Here is a 15,948-nt window from a genome sequence, read left to right as displayed (position 1 = left end):
TATATCAATGATAGATTAATAAAAAACACAAGGGTAGATGAGGTCATAAGTGGAGTGAACGTAGGTGGAGAAGAGGTGCAAAGAGAGAACCCTGGGCTTTTCAATGTTTAATGATTGGGAGGATGAGAAAGACCCTGCAAAGGAGACTAAGAGGAAGTGGCCACTGAGCACTGCTGAGAAAGAGGACTGCTCCGGAAACCAGGAAGAGAAGTGTTTCAAGAAAGATGGAGTGATCGGCTATGCCAGATGCTCTGAGAGGTCAGGAAAAAGCAGGACTGAGAATAACAACTGAATTTGGCAATGTGAAGGCCTTTGGTGACCCTGACAAAAGCTTTTTGGGGGGCGAATGTTGGGAGCAAACATTTGAGATTGGAGTGGATTCAAGAGAACGTGGGGGTAGAGCAGGTGAAGACAGTGGGACTGACAACTCATCCAAGTTATGCTTCCTAGCTGCCCCTTAGCTGTTCAGGGTCCATCCAGGCTTCTTCCTAACCTTGTCCTTCTCCATTTTCCATTTCTTCTCTTCCGTCCTTTTGAATTCCCCAAAACTTGCCCATTTCATCTCCCCTTCCTTTAAGCCCTACTGCCCTTCAGGAAAGTCATCTAATGAACTGACATGCACTGAGGATTAATTAGTGAGAGTTTATTGATGTTTTGCTGCCTTCGGGATCATGTGTGTTTAACAAACGACTCTGACAGATGAGTAGGTTTCTTCCCAGAGGAAATCATGGCAGCCATAAACTGGAGCAGGGTCAAGACACTAAAGTAGGGACGCCACTTTGTCCCCTGTCCATCATTATCCAATGCCTACTTTTGATCTACACAATTTGCAAATCTGAAATTTTCCATTTTTAAATAAACTTTAATACCACAGAAATGATACAGAACATTGAGGTCATTGCCTATAGCAGAGCTACCCAAGGGACGTATGAAGACACACCAATTGTGAGGCATGCTAAGTACCATATCTGTGTAATAAATTTCCAAAGTACAAAAGGTTTCCTTTTGTCCATGAATTATGGGAGGAACCCCCATACTAATAAGGCTCTCAGTGTGTTTATTCTCTTTGGAGACAGTAAAGGCAAAGAGGAGTTACAGCTTGTGGGCTGAGAAACGCACATAACCCCCAGCTACCAAGACTTCATTTCAGGATAAGACTGAGAGGTGGAAACCTGGAAGAGCAATCACACACTGGACAGTAAATGAAACCATCATTTTTTAACCATTAAAAAGGCAATCTGAGAAATGATAATTAGTAACAAGACTCAAAACCGGAGACTTTGCCACAAAGTGAGGCAAAGAACTCTACTCCTTCATCCTGTGTTTGACCCCTGCCTTCAAAGTACTGACTGCAGAGACTGTGCAGCAGCATATGATGAGGCCGAGATGACCAGCCCAAGGATGGCAGAGCCAGGAAATCCAGAAAGCTCTGAGAAGGGTGGAGCTTTCATCCAAGTCCTCTTGTTCCCAGAAAGAGAGGTAACAAACCAAGAGGGGCAAAATTTAGCTTGCTGTTGGATGTAGTCACAGACACTCCATTAACATCTTAATTCAAATGGAATTTAAGGGGGTGGGGAAAATGGGTGAAGGGGGACAAAAGGTACAAACTTCCAGTCATATCCTGGGGATGTGATGTACAGCATGGTGACTACAGTTAATACTATATTGTGTACTTGGAAGTTATTAAGAGAGTAGATTTCAAATATTCTCATCATAAGAAAAAAAGTTTTTGTAACTGTATGGTAACAGGTGTTACCTAGACTTATGAGTGATCATCTCATAATATATACGAATATCAAGTCATTATGTTGTGCAATTGAAACTAATGTGTCACATGTTATACCTCACTCAAAAAAAAAAAGGAATTCTCAAAGGTTTACTCCTCTCAAATCCATTTGCTTCACAGAAGCCATTAGACCTCCTATAATTTTTATTAATGATGTCAGCAATGAGATTCAAACCCCAAGACCAAACCTAGTTGCAAGAGTTAAGACTACCTAAGGAAATGAAACATTTCTATAGTTTAAAAATTAGAAAATAGACTTCTGGCACTGTGCCTTCTCTGTAATTTTACAAAAAATGTGTTAACGAATTATGAATAGACTGCACATTAAGCGAGGAGCACTGGGCTAGGGCAGAAACAGTCAGCTCTGTCGGAACAAGCTACTCAACCATAGACAAGCTCCATGCTGCTCTCTGCCTCAGTTTCCTCATTTGTGGGATGTGGAACAAATGCTATCTAAGCTTCATTCCTTCCCTGAGAACTAAAGGTGCTAATATGAGATAAGATTTGCCTTCTATTGCCAATTACAGTGTCCTAATGTGCTTCACTCTGACCTGGGGAGAAGACATCTTTCTTATTAAAAATCTAATAGAAGATATGCATTCATTTTTACAACACTATCATTAGAAGAACTATTTAATTCAATACGAGTATATGTGGTACTGATTAAGAGAAGTGATGTATTTACTAGCAATATTTTCAGACAAAATTTATAAGCACCAAGAGGAGACTCCATCTTTTAAGGAGCATTTCTGTATGCTCTGAAGAAGGATTTGATTTACAACTTTCATTTTTTGGCCTTAATAATGTGAAATTTTCCCATACTAAGCTGAGTTTCTCCTTAGCCCAATGTCCTAATTTCCCCTTGTCAAAATAGCTTTTCGGGGAGTCTCTATTGTTCTCAGTTAATTTTAACGCTAAATTAAAACCTTTCATATGGTGGTGATTTTAAAACATTTTACTTCATATACCAAAAGGTACCTCCTAAACAACTTCAATCATAATTGTTACCATCGTTACAATAAGGTTTTCATAAAGAATCTCTCCTAGACCTCAAAGTGTTTTATAAGGACCACACTTTAAAATTTTCTCTCAAAACATATCCCATACATTAGATAAGGGGTCACTGACCTCATCTTACAGACTCAACAGTCGTGAGAGTGTATAACCTCCCACTGGATTCCAAGGAAATAGTGGCATTTAAATCCTAAATCTAATAACCTAATGCTATTCCAGTGGCTTACCCTCCTTTTCGCCATTTTTTTTATTCCAAGTTTTCTAAAATCATCTGGGAAGTAATAGATCATATTTAATTGTTCAGGCTTTTATGCTGTGCTTTCAGAATTGCTTCTGATTTGTGGTCTGGCTCTAGTTCAGTATTATCCAACACTAGGTTTATTTCATGGGCCCAGTATCAAAGCTTCCTCACTTCAGCCAGAAATTAAGATAATAGCTGTAAGTTTTTCCTCCCTGTCAAGGAGCTAGTCAATAATGCAATTTGCCATATTTTTTAGATGACTCTACAAGCTCCCCATAATAGCTGGATATATAATCCTTTTCTTTATTTAGCATAGGCACTCTCAACTTTTCCTGTACAAAGACAAAATCTTTTTTTCCTAACAACTTTAATTTCAGTGTTACCAACTGTCATGAAGCCTTTAGCAAAGAGTAAAATGGCATATTTTACCTGGTCCGCTGAATAAAACCTATGTTACTTGACAGCACTTTCCCTTGTATCTCTTCTCCTAAAAAGTTTTAGCAGCCAACTACCAAGTGAAGAGTGAAGAGTGAAGATACCAGCAGTGGCTGAAAAGGTCACACAGTTCTAAGATGATTAAAAACAAAACATTCCAAATACAAAACTTATCAGAAGAAAAAAAAGCTCTTTTGTAGTATAAGTCACAGAGACATGACAAATAATACCCTGAGTGATCAGAGATCTTGCTGAACATTAGGACTTCTTAAAGCCGAGATGTAACCTTGATTTGTGGTATTCATTTTCAAGGCCATGCAGTTCTTCTAAAAATCTAATAGAAGATATGCATTCATTTTTACATCACAATCATTAGAAGAACTATTTAATTCAATACAAGTATATGTGGTACTGATTAAGAGAAGTGATGTATTTACTAGCAATATTTTCAGACAAAATTTATAAATTTCAGACAAAATTAAATCTGGAGTGCTGGGTTCTTTCCTTGGCTCTGAGTGACCTTAAGCAAATCACCTCAGCATCCCCATTACAGGAAGGAGATAACCTTGACTCACAGCTCCTAGCCCCAGAGAACGTGATGTGGATTAGAGACAGGGCTTATGAAAATGGAGAATTATTATCCTATAGATGACTGTTACGTAATGAGATTAATCCTCATGACATCTTCCACAGTTCAGGTTAAGCCTCAAACTTCAGCACTCAACTGCCTTCCCTTAATGTAATCACTTGAAAATTGAAGGTAAGAGTTCATGACCAGATACACTGTTTTCCTGTTTTACTACAAGTATATGTGGTACTGATTAAAACATTTAAAAAAAATTCTTATTTGCTAACTCTTCTCAATTAAAACTACTCCATACTTTCAGTATTCACACTAGAACAGTATTCCAAATTTTCTATTTAACCTATACTAACTAGTCATTCTATTGAAAGGGTATATTCTTAAGCTTATAAAGAACAAGGTTCCAAATCTATCTCCTAAGTTTCAAAGTACAGATTGTTAGGACTAAAAAGTTAATTGATTACTGACAGACTAACTTTTTTAAAAAAGGAATGGAGATTTGCACTACCAAGGTTATCTTTTTTGTGGAATGTGGCAAGGTGATTTTAAAATTTGTATGGAAACGCAAAGGGCCAAAAACAGCCACGCCACTGTGGAAGAATAGGATGCCAAGTTCCACTCCAGCCTTATTATAAAGCTACCATAAGTAATATGGCATAACATTAGCAGAGACTGATGGAACCAGAGAGCCCAGCAAGTGGCCCAGATGTATACAGGTGCTCACCGTGCAGCAGACAGGCACACTGTGCTGTCCAGCACCAGCAGCTCTACAGGCTTCTTCCTCACAGTCAAACAATTCCCACGTGGAACCAAAGATGTCATGGGAAAGGCAAAATTATAAGGCATTTTTTTAACTAAAAAAAACTTCAAATATAAGAGAATATTTTCATGACTTCAGGATAAGATTTCTTAAAAAAAACTAAACATAAAAAATTAACAGATTTGCCATTAAAATTAAGAATTTTTGTTAAATCAAAAATACCATGAAGAAAATGAAAAGTAAGCCAGAGAGAGGGCATATTTACAACAAACAAAACCATATAATGATTAGCATCAAGAACACATCCTACAACTCAATGAGAAAAAGACAGCTGACACAAACACAACAGACAGACGGCCGTAAGTTTTGAATGGGCAATTTCTGAAAGAAATCCAGTGGCCAAAAGCATGAAAATGCTCAAATGTCATTCCTTATTAGGGAAATGCAAAATAAAACTACAACCAATGTCACATTGGCTAAAATTAAAGTCTGGCATTACCAAGTGTTGCTGAACTAGAACTCTCCCACATAATGGACAGTGTGGAGTTGGGGGAAGGTTGGTAAGAATATTAAATGGTAAAGATATGCATACCTTATAATCCAGAATTATACTCCTAGGTAAGTACCTTACAGAAAAGTATTGATGTGCAAAGATACTCATTGCAGCATTGCTTCTAATACCCAAAACTGAAAATATCATACAAATGCCCATCATAGAATAAAGTAGCATTAATGAAGTGGCACCTTACATTGAAATGAAAATGAATAGACCACACCTACACATGGTGTAAATTTTATAAGCAATGTTTCAAAGACACCAGATACCACATACAGTATGATTCCATTTTATAAGTCAATAGTAGACAGAACAGACTAAATTATTGCATATACAACTGGTAAAACCATTTTTTAAAAGGGTCAAGAATTACTATAAAGTCAGGATAGTTGTCAGCTCCGGGAGACAAGGTGGTGTCAAGAGGGGACACACAGGGAGATTCTAGAGTGCTGCCAATTGCTTTTCTGCATCTGGTGTGTGATTACATAGCTTTCCCCTTATCCATTAAACAGCATGTCTGTTTTATGTACTTCTCTGTAGGATATATTTCACAAATTTAAAAGAACAAGGGAGGAATTGTACTACCAAACATTAATATTAATTAAACCCATAATTATTAGAACAGTGTGGGAAAAACTAGAAAGCCCAGAAATAGGCCCAAGACACAAGATGCATAGGAATTTAATATTCTATGATAGCATATAAATCAGTGGGGAAATTTGTGATTTATAACACTGAACCTGGTCAACTATTTGCAAAAATTAAAGCTAAATGTTCCCCCATATAATATTCCCAAATAAATCTTACATTAAAACTTTCCTTTTGAATTAAAAGTAAGTATAAAAGTGAAAATTTTTTAAAGTACTAGAAGAAAATTAAGAATGTATCCATCCTTGGGGTGTGGTAAGCATACTTAAAGCACACCTGCAAAGATGGACTCCTAAAGAAAACCTCTACACCAAAACACCATGAACTGCATTAAAAGGCAAATAACACACTAAAACAGTAAGATATGACAAACAATGAACATCTTAATTCATAAAGAACTTATGAAACAGTGAAAGTAGCAAACTCTCCAAGAAAATATAGGAAAGACATGAATAAGCAATGTTTTAAAGAATGAAAATGGCCAATACACATGAAAAAACACCCAACCTATATTGTCATCAAAGAAATAAAAATTTTAAAGGTAATCCTTTTCTATAACTATTCCATTTGCAAATATTTTAAATAGCAATTTACAAGTCAGGGAGTATGATATATTGCAGTGGGAATGTAGAGAACATATCTTTGTGGTGAGTAATGTATATCAAAGATTCTCAAAAACTTACTTTCACATCTAGCAATTTGACTTCCAAAAAGATTATCTTCTGGAAATTAGCCATTTTTGTACAGGTGTGATCTTTTAAGATGTTGATCACATCATTGTTTACAGGTCACATTATAATTAACAATCAAACAGTAAGTTGATTTTAAAAGTTATGGTATACCCATAAGATGGAATATTCTACAGCTATCTAAAATGCAAAATATTTAATATAAGAAAATGTTTATAATAGAGCACACTATGAACCAATGTATGATTGCATTATTAAAAATGTAAATATATAGCTATGCATAGAAAAGTATGTAAAAGTACAGATATCCAAATGTTAAGAGAGACTCTCTCTGGGTGGTAGGATTACAGGGGACTGTGTGTACATGCATGCGAGCCCTTCCATATTATCCAGCCTTCCAGAAATAACATGTATTATTTTATTCTATAAAGAAAGAACATCAAATAATTTTGTGTTGTGAAATCACTTCCTATTAGTTCTAGAAACGAAAAGTAATGAATTTGTTAGCTCAGTTTACTTTTCCATTTGCTTTTCTGGGGGATGGAAAGCAGTAGCTGCACCCAGAAGAGCGCGATAGAGAACCAATCTCTTCCCATCACACCTACCTAGACGTACTTCAGACAAATTTCATATGTAAGAGGTCTCCTAAAGTAAACTTAAGCACCAGTAAAACATCACCATTAACACTGTGAAGTTGCTCTAATTATTTTATTCTTCCTTTCAACACTGTTTAAAGGTTCCAACATTAGACAAAGAAATCTCTAATGAGTGTTAATTTCTCTAGAGACAATCATATGATCACTTAAAATTACATAAACAATTATATATATGAAATTGAAGTTTCTGCAGCCTACATATGCCTCTTTTGGGGGGAAAAAAAGCAATATATTGATGACAATTCAACTGTAGCTTTGAAAAAAAACAAACCTGGGTTTTCTTACCAAACTAAACCTATCATCTATTAGAGCAATGAACTCAAGTGAAGCATAAGAATGGCTTCTCCCTTCACCTACATTAGTCATCTTAGATTTTTTTCTATACCTCATAGTACCCCAAGCCAATCTCATCATCTAGAAAGACTGTCCACCCTCCAGCATCAACTAAAAGTACTCCTGTTCCTACTCAAAAGAAAGATAACATTCTTCCTAAGGGGAAGACAGAAGGAGGAAACAAACATGTAAGCATTTTCTGAGTGTCTTCCTTAGCAGTTCACATCCAATACCTCAATAACCCCATGCAAACATGCACAAAAATCTCTAATACACTCCCTTCATTACTCAAGACAAGGAGGGAACTATATTTTCCTAATTCACTTTAGGTGGTGCCTGGGACAACTAAATGATTTTCACTGAAAGATGTAATAAATGCTATTTGATAGAGGTAATAAGAATAAGGAAAGCAGCACTTCTCTGCTTTCATTTGGCTTATAGGAAAAAAATGTGCTCTACTATATACTAAAGTATCAGACCAACACACAACATACTGCAAAATTTTAATACAATGTGACTAAACACAATATTCAAATATGAAACTTTTCAAGTGCATGAGAGTTATCTTCTGAAAGACAAACTGGGCTACTTTTATAGCTACCTTTTTCATAACTTTATAAATTCTTTCCCTCAATGTCTGACACTGATCTTGATACTTGTTAGCAAGTCTGATGTAAGATAATGACATCTCCACAGGCACAGATGTAGGAGCTTATTCCAAAGCTCACTTCAGAATTCATCGTCGGAGGACGGATCATCATCTTCATCCCTTACTTCTCGGTATTTCCTCCAAGTCTCCCCTTCTGGAGCATAGCTCTGCATTTTAATATTCAGTCTTTCTGCTAATTTTTGTGCTGCGAGCTTGGCTTGCATCTCCTTTAAAACAAAAAGCAAAGCAGAAAGTTACATCTTTTCCCTACAATTTTTCACTGGGCAGGCCTTTAAACAGAATCCGAAATAAAGGACAGACCACTGCACTTTGTGCTTTCTCCAGCACCGTGGCCAGCCTGACACTGTGCCCCCCACAGACACAAGGGGCAATGCTGGTCTAAGCTACTGGTCTGCTACAGTTGTTGTTACAGCTTTCTATTAGTAACAACAGGGCACTGAAATATTCCACCTCTACATGAGAAACTGAGTAATTAGCTTAGCACGATTCATTAACACAGATACATTTTTAAGTATGTGGACACATGATGTATATACATAAACTCACAAAACAACCTGAGCTATCAAATATCAAAAATCACTAATGCTGTGCCAATTCTCCAACTGAAAGAATCTTCTTTCCTAGATTAAATCATGACTTCTGGGCTTGAGAGTTACATTTCCATGTCACAATGAAAATCAAGAAACTAATACTAAAAAGCTGACTGTCCCTCTCCAACTTAAGTTCCCATGAAAATTACTAAGCAACAAAAAGCCCAAGTAAATCTTAGACACTGGCAGTGTGCTTAGATAGACCCCTGGACATTCCCATCAACTAATGGCAGGTGGCAGTGCTCATTCCTAAACCTGGCTCTTCATTTTTCTCATACTTTCTCCCTTATCACTTGGACTTCACTAGATCCTTCCCCTCAGGTCATAATTCGGGCAGGACTGAAGCACGAGTTACTGCTTACTACTCTGCCAAGGAGACCAATTTTAAACCTAAGGGTTTAATTCAACCTAAAAATATCTTAGCACAGGCATTTAAGATCATACAAACAATTTAAACAATTCCTCAATGCTATAGTCATAACTAGCCAATAATATTTTTAATGCACTGAGAAGAAAAATGGCTTTTAAAAAGGAATGCCTTGAAAATGCCTGTCCATGCCAACTGAGCTTTTATGAAAAACAAGGCTAAGTAACAGCCTAGTTTTGTATTAACTGGTGTACAGTACCTGATTAAAATCTAGCTAAGCAATACTAGCAAGTTTTCCTAGAGGCTCAAATTTTTACTATCTAAGTATATCAGACTATTACTTTTCTCCCTATGGTCCTCATACTTATTTTCTCCCATCCCTTTCATTATTCTGTACATAATTGTCAATGTATGTATTTAGAGTTCTATGCGGAACACACAGATCTTTGAAGAATGTGCTATATAAAATTAAGACACTAAAAAATAGGAGATTGTTCTATCTTTACAGGGACCTGCAGATTATGCTTTTAAGCATAGTGTCCAATTATCCATTGGAAACACACTACCCTTTATACTCTCCCCTGCAGTGCAGAAGATGGAAGCCTAGAAACCATACCTCCCTGATACTCTTAGCAGGGTTCTTGGTTAGATTCTGCTGCTGAGAATCTCTCATGTGAGTTTTACCCAGAAGACGACAGAAAAGCAATACCGCTACTATCCCAACAGCCTGGACTTTCAAAGACGTGCCATTCTGCAGTAGTGCCCCCGACTTCCTGGCAAACACCACTTTTGATACTGAAGGTAGCTATGGCCATCTCCACTTGTTTCCTGCAGTTGCTGCAACTCTGGAACTCTCTGAACCCTAGAGGCACACATCTGAGAGCTAATGGCATTAGCCACCCATTTCTCTAGCTCCGAATCCCTTCTCTTAAATTCTGTCCTCTCTGAACTGCCCAGGATAAATTCTGGTTTAGAATCCTGCCATCCAGCGTGCAGACAAGAAACAATACTCTAAATACCTCATAATTCTGTTTCTGCTGTTTCTGAAGTGCCAAAGAGTCTTCTACGGAGAGCAGCTGTGCAGGCAGATGGTGAAGCGGCAGAAGCCGAGCTGCTGTGATGTCATCAAGGTGCTTCTTATCCCTGTGCCGTCTTTCTGCTGAGGAAACGGGGGGCCCTCCTCTCTGCCAATGACTGAATGAATCCTTTTGTTGTAAAGGTAATCTGAAGGAGGGAAAACTTATGTTATGCCATCAGACTACTTTCTCTTTATAGACATACATTTACAACATTCACACACACAGAAGTGGCCCTTTAAGTTTAGAATTCTTTCACAAAGGTTAATAGTAAGCAGTCTACCGATTTTACACTTGGAGATACAAAATCTTTCCTTTTTAACACGTTTATTTCTAAAACAGGAGTATTTAAATTGGCACCTTTTTGGAGAGCAATCTGACAACTCACTTTCTCTAACAGATAATAGGTAAAAAAAAAAACTTCCTGCCTTTCTTTCTCTGTTCAAAACCTTTTACTTGAACTGAAGCAGTCTTTTCATTTTTTCAAAAAACATCTGCAAAGAGGCTTACTGTCCAGCAGAGGGAAATAAACTTGCAAATAGTTTTAGTGCAATATATTGCCACGCATACAATACACATCTGTACATGGCACCTGGGAATCAAGAACACGGCCAGTTCTAATGGTGAATAGGGAGGCTGTCAGGAAAGCTTCAAGAGAGTGAAATGTGAGGAGCCTTGGAAATAAGTGCTCACAGTGTAAATGAGGGGAGAAGGGCACCCCAACAGGGGCGAGGGGTACCAGGCTGTGGCACAAAGGAAGTACAGGAGCCAGAGTACAGAAAAGGCAGTGAGATAAGGCTGCAAGTAGGCTGGGTCCAGATCACAATGAAGAGTTCTCTATTCTAACCTAACAGGTTCAGATTTGCCTTTTACAGATTTTACTCAGACAGCAGTTCAGAGGCTAGAGTGGTAGTTAAGACTAGAGGCTGGAACAGGCCAGTTACAGCCCATAGGAGAGATGAGTCTTACTTTGACAAGAGAGAGGGTGAAGATAAGAATGCTTAGAGATAAAGATCAAGGAAATGAAGGTCTTTATGGCTAGCAGATATGAAGGACAAGGAAGACACTTAAGGGGTAAAAACAAGGAAGAAACCTTAGGGGAAAAACCCACTGTTAATGAGGAATATGCGAGCAAGTCAATGTGGGAAAAAACAAGAGACTTTGGACGATAAACCTGAGGGGCCAGAGAACACCCATGTAGTCACATTTCATAGGTAACTGGCCATGCAATCTCAAATTTCGGGAAGACCTGGGTTAGAGGTAGAGGAGGGACAGCTTCCAGGATCCAGACGGTACATGGAGCCACAAGAGTACGCAGGATGCCCAAGAGAGAAAAGGAGCCAGAGGCTACTCATCATGGTCCCCTCAATACCCACCTGTCTACGGCCTACTGATTCATCAAGGGCCAGCCTTTCCTGATCTGCTCCAACTGCACACAAGGCACTCTGGCTATGTGTCCATCCCCAACCCCCAGTTTCCAGCTAAACGACCGTAGTACAGAACCAGGCTCAGTGCATTCCACTGTATTAACTGACTAGATACTACGTCTGGTTTTCTGTCTTCCTAGAAGGAAAGATACCAAACCGCACCCAAGATGAGAGATCACCTAATCATAGATTACTTTTTATTTCTAAATTAAAAGTTAATGTCATATAATGCTGGTTTTCTATACAGATGAAATAAAATGTTTCGAAGTTAAAAAAAAATTAATATTGGGGTAGGAGTAAAGTCACTAGAATTAAAGTGTTTTAGGTGTTTTCAACTAGAGGCTTTCAGTTTTTCAGAGGAAAGCAGTAGTGGTTCTACTCTGTATCTGATGATACATCCTCCTAAATCTGGGCAGGCACCAGTGGCTACTCCTGTACTGAATGTGACATTTGCATTCAAGTAAGAAATATCTTTTTTTCTCCAAGGAGCTTTTCTTAACCTGGAGCTCTCAGGAAAAAAAACTATGACAAACAACTTGGAAGCAGGGTTAGTCTCCCCTCCTGCAGGAATCTGTTTTCAGTTTTAACCCCTTCTCTGCTCCCTTCCCCCAGAAGTTGTCATATAGTTTAATTTCCCTCCACATGTGTAGACCTCGAGTCCTCATCTAGATTCTGACAAGCAGAAGCTTTACTTCTGTGTAAAACTACTACCTCCTACTTAGATACAGTGAGCACACAAATATTTTTTGTTGACAAAGTCCATCAGCTCCTGCAATTGCTTCTCCCTTAGCCTACAGTCTAGTCAAAGGGGGAGCTGGATACCAGAAAGTGGTTCTAGGGAAAAAAAGTCGTAATAAATTATCTAACTCTGTGTTTATTATGAAATATGGGCTAAGGCTCCTGAAATTTAATACTCCATCTATTTAAAACCTTTTCAATTATTTGGCTAAAAAACTAACACATTTTCCAACATGAATCCTCTACTCCAGCCACCCTGGTCTGTTTCCACAATATGCTCATTCCTAACTACAAGCAGTTCTCACACAAGGTCCTCTAAACTTAAAGCATCCTCCCAATTTTTTGGGTTTAACAAATATGTTCCTGTGACAAGCCTGTTTCTGATGGTACTTACACGTTGGTTTTAAATTTATGTGGTGGGGGCACAGGGTTTTGGGCTCGAATTTCTAGCACTTCCATGTAATGAGGTTTCTTCTGTGTCCTACTACCGAAGCCTGTCTCTTTCTCAGTACCAGTATTTTCCTGTGAGTGGTGCTCATCTGGGTCCGCAACTGTGATCCTTTGTGGTCTATCAATAAACAGGTGGTCAGAGCTGCTAGAATTATCTTCTGCTTGACTTGAAACACGATGCTGAGGGAGACGCTCACTGGCTTCAGATGAGGAAAGCACACTGGTTCTGCTGCTGGAAGCTGGACGCTTGTTCACTGTGTACTCAATGTCTGGAGCCTCTTCATCGCCTTTGTGAATAGGATGTACAAGTCCCTGTTGTTGCGAAGTTGCTTTACATAACTTGATGGTATCTATGGAGGAACAGCTGGGAACTAGTGATGAAGTATCAAGTATCTGGTCAGAATTCTGGGCCTTATCCGTGTCCACATCAATAACTGCAATTGCTTTTTGCCTTAGCTTACAATCTACACTAATAGGATGAAACAGTTCACTTTTTACTCTAGCTTCTTCACGTTCTGCAATGGCAGCTTTCAGTTTGACAACAGAGCCTAAGACCTTTTTACCTTTGTCGGGCAATTTGCAAATGAATTTTCTGTCAAATGGAAAAGAATATGTATATGTTAGAGACATATTTTAAACTTGAGATGTAAAGACAAAGCATTATCCACAAAGAGAGGAAAATCTATTTTTAAGTAAAAATCTGATTTCCAACCACCCCAAAACACTATGAGTAATGATCCAAATGCCCCAAAAAACAAGGGGATGCAGGAAGAATAGGGAATATGCTTCATCTGTCTCATCTAATCAGAATTTTAGAAGTATTTAAAGCATATAATATCCATAAAAGACATGCCAAAAACCAGCAGTTTTTAAAGTGTGATCTCTAAGGCCTTCCTAGGGAGGGGAGGTAGATGGGTCTGCAAGCTCAACTCTTTTCGTAAGACACTAGTTGCCATTTTTACTCATTTTTTCACATGGTTCAATGGAGTTTTCCACGGGCCAAATATTTGGCAATATCATTGCTCTGATGGCTAACTGATTGTGCGTGCTGTGTATTCTTGTGTTTTAAAGATTTTTCACTTGTAATTCCTGATATACTGATAAACATTCGGAGATGTAATACACATAAAACAAGAGCTCTTTGGGATGTTCAATAAGTCTCCAGAGCCCAAAAAGTTTATTTGCTGCTATTAAAAATCCATTCTCACAAAGTGAAAAATACTTGTCTCTACTAGGAAGCCTCCAGGTGATCATTTATATTTGTTCCATTTGCTGACTGACAGAAGTTCCTTTTCAGATTCTCTTTTCTTTAGCCATAAGAAACTATAAATGTGGAGGGAAGGTTACATCTCAGGCTCTTTTTTTTTCTTTCTCTGACACTACATTCATCCCCATAATTTCAATTATTAACATCCCTCTCCAGCTGAAATTCCTAATTTCCCTCTCTTGAGCCTCATGGCCACTTATGCAGCTTTTAACGAGATATAATTGACTCTCCCTTCAACTCAGCACATCTCAAGTACTACCAACCTCTGACCTGTTCCCCTCCCCCAGTTTTCCTATTTTTATTAATCATTCTCCACACACTCTGGAAACTTCTGCCATCTCTGTCAACTACATAATTCAAATTATGCACGAACGATGCAGTTTCCCCTAGCCTACAACTAACTTTCCAGTTCACTTTACTATAACCCCCGGTTGAAAAACTCTCTGAATCTGTCTTCTGCCTTATTCCTTCAAACCACGCTGCGTCAAGTTTCCTAAAAACCACTTTGATTGTATCGTTCCCCTGCTAAAATACGTTAAACCTACCAGCTGAATGAGAGTCAAACTTTCTCTGAGAATATACCAGCCTTTCTATCCCACTCTTCCCACTTCCTCCGGCTCCGCAGAAACGGGATCTTGAGATGAAACTGACAAGACTTGCTGGGCACGAGGAGGGTCGGAGGTACAAAGAGATTTAGGATCCAGACCCTCGCTTCCGAGACCCTTCTCAGTAGCTGAGTAAATACAAGCAACGGGCAGCTAATGAACGGCTGAAATGCTAAGCAGCCTTTCAGCACACCAGCCACCGGGACAGGCGGTACATGCCTGGCCAGGCCGCGGCCGGCCCCGCGACTGTAGGCCGTGCACGGCCCGCGGGGCTGGAACGAATCAGACTGCGGCAGGGTCACCTTCCAGGGAAGGGGATGGGGCGGGGGCGGGGAGGGTCGCGTCCACAGCGCCCGACCGAAGGAACCTGGCGGTGACTCGGCGGTACCCAAGCTTACTCGTTGCGCAAAAGTCTCTCCTGGCGCTTCAACATCTCCTGCAGCTCCGCCAAACTCTGCGGCCCCAAGTCCTCGGGAGTTTGGGGCTCGAAGCCGCGGGGCAGCGAGGACATTGCGCTGGGGCTGCGGCTGGCGAGGCGGTGGGCACTCGGCTTCCTCGGCAGCCCCAGCCGCTAGCGCGGGATTCGCGGCCGGCGGGGACTCCGGGGCACGAGCGGGAGCCGCCATTTTCCCGGAAGACTAGGTCTTCTTCGAGCCGAAGCGAGCTTTATTGAAACGCCGGAAACAAACACTGACAAGGAGGCGGGGACGCCCGGAGGAGCGGGAAGGAGCGGGAGTTACGGGTGGCGTCACGCAGCCCCGCCCCGCCTCGCTTTCGTGCGGTTGTTTCTCTGCTCCTTGATTCGTGTTTATCACACAAGCATTCACTGAGTGCCACTTGACCTCAGCAAACATCCACAGCTCCTGCCGTTATGGAGCTTACCGAGTGGTGAAGGGCGGGCAGACCTTACTCAAGAAGTAATGAAATTATAGTAAAGTTGGTATGGGCACCGGGGAAGGTGTTTGACGAGTGAATACAAGCTGAAACCTGAGTGACGAGTTACTTAGCCATTAGTGAGGTTGGGGGAATGTGCAGGACCAGCTTGGGAGGCACTGGC

The 15,948-nt window shown here is 39.7% G+C and overlaps 1 protein-coding gene across 1 annotated transcript; it reads right to left on the bottom strand.

The window, feature by feature from the left end:
- Window positions 1-7,405: 7,405 nt before the first annotated feature.
- POLR2M (RNA polymerase II subunit M) lies at window positions 7,406-15,544 on the bottom strand. Its single transcript, XM_036903009.2, has 4 exons — window positions 15,290-15,544; window positions 12,964-13,611; window positions 10,348-10,552; window positions 7,406-8,577 (listed from the first exon to the last, which is right to left on the bottom strand). Exons 1-4 carry the CDS (start codon window positions 15,400-15,402, stop codon window positions 8,431-8,433), a joined length of 1,113 nt encoding a protein of 370 aa, XP_036758904.2. The 5' UTR covers window positions 15,403-15,544; the 3' UTR covers window positions 7,406-8,430.
- Window positions 15,545-15,948: the final 404 nt, after the last annotated feature.

The sequence above is a fragment of the Manis pentadactyla genome, chromosome 11 (assembly GCF_030020395.1).
Source record: "Manis pentadactyla isolate mManPen7 chromosome 11, mManPen7.hap1, whole genome shotgun sequence".
Taxonomy (NCBI): domain Eukaryota; kingdom Metazoa; phylum Chordata; class Mammalia; order Pholidota; family Manidae; genus Manis; species Manis pentadactyla.
Note: the sequence above shows the minus strand (reverse complement) of the source record. Positions and strands in the feature narration are given on the sequence as shown.

Excerpts from the sequence above, each read along its gene's own strand:
- POLR2M (XM_036903009.2), bottom strand. The coding sequence starts at position 15,402 with ATGTCCTCGCTGCCCCGCGGCTTCGAGCCCCAAACTCCCGAGGACTTG. Across the intron at positions 13,612-15,289 it reads GAGAGACTTTTGCGCAACGA|AAAATTCATTTGCAAATTGC; the intron begins GTAAGCTTGGGT and ends TCCATTTGACAG. Across the intron at positions 10,553-12,963 it reads CATAAATTTAAAACCAACGT|ATTACCTTTACAACAAAAGG; the intron begins GTAAGTACCATC and ends TCCCTCCTTCAG.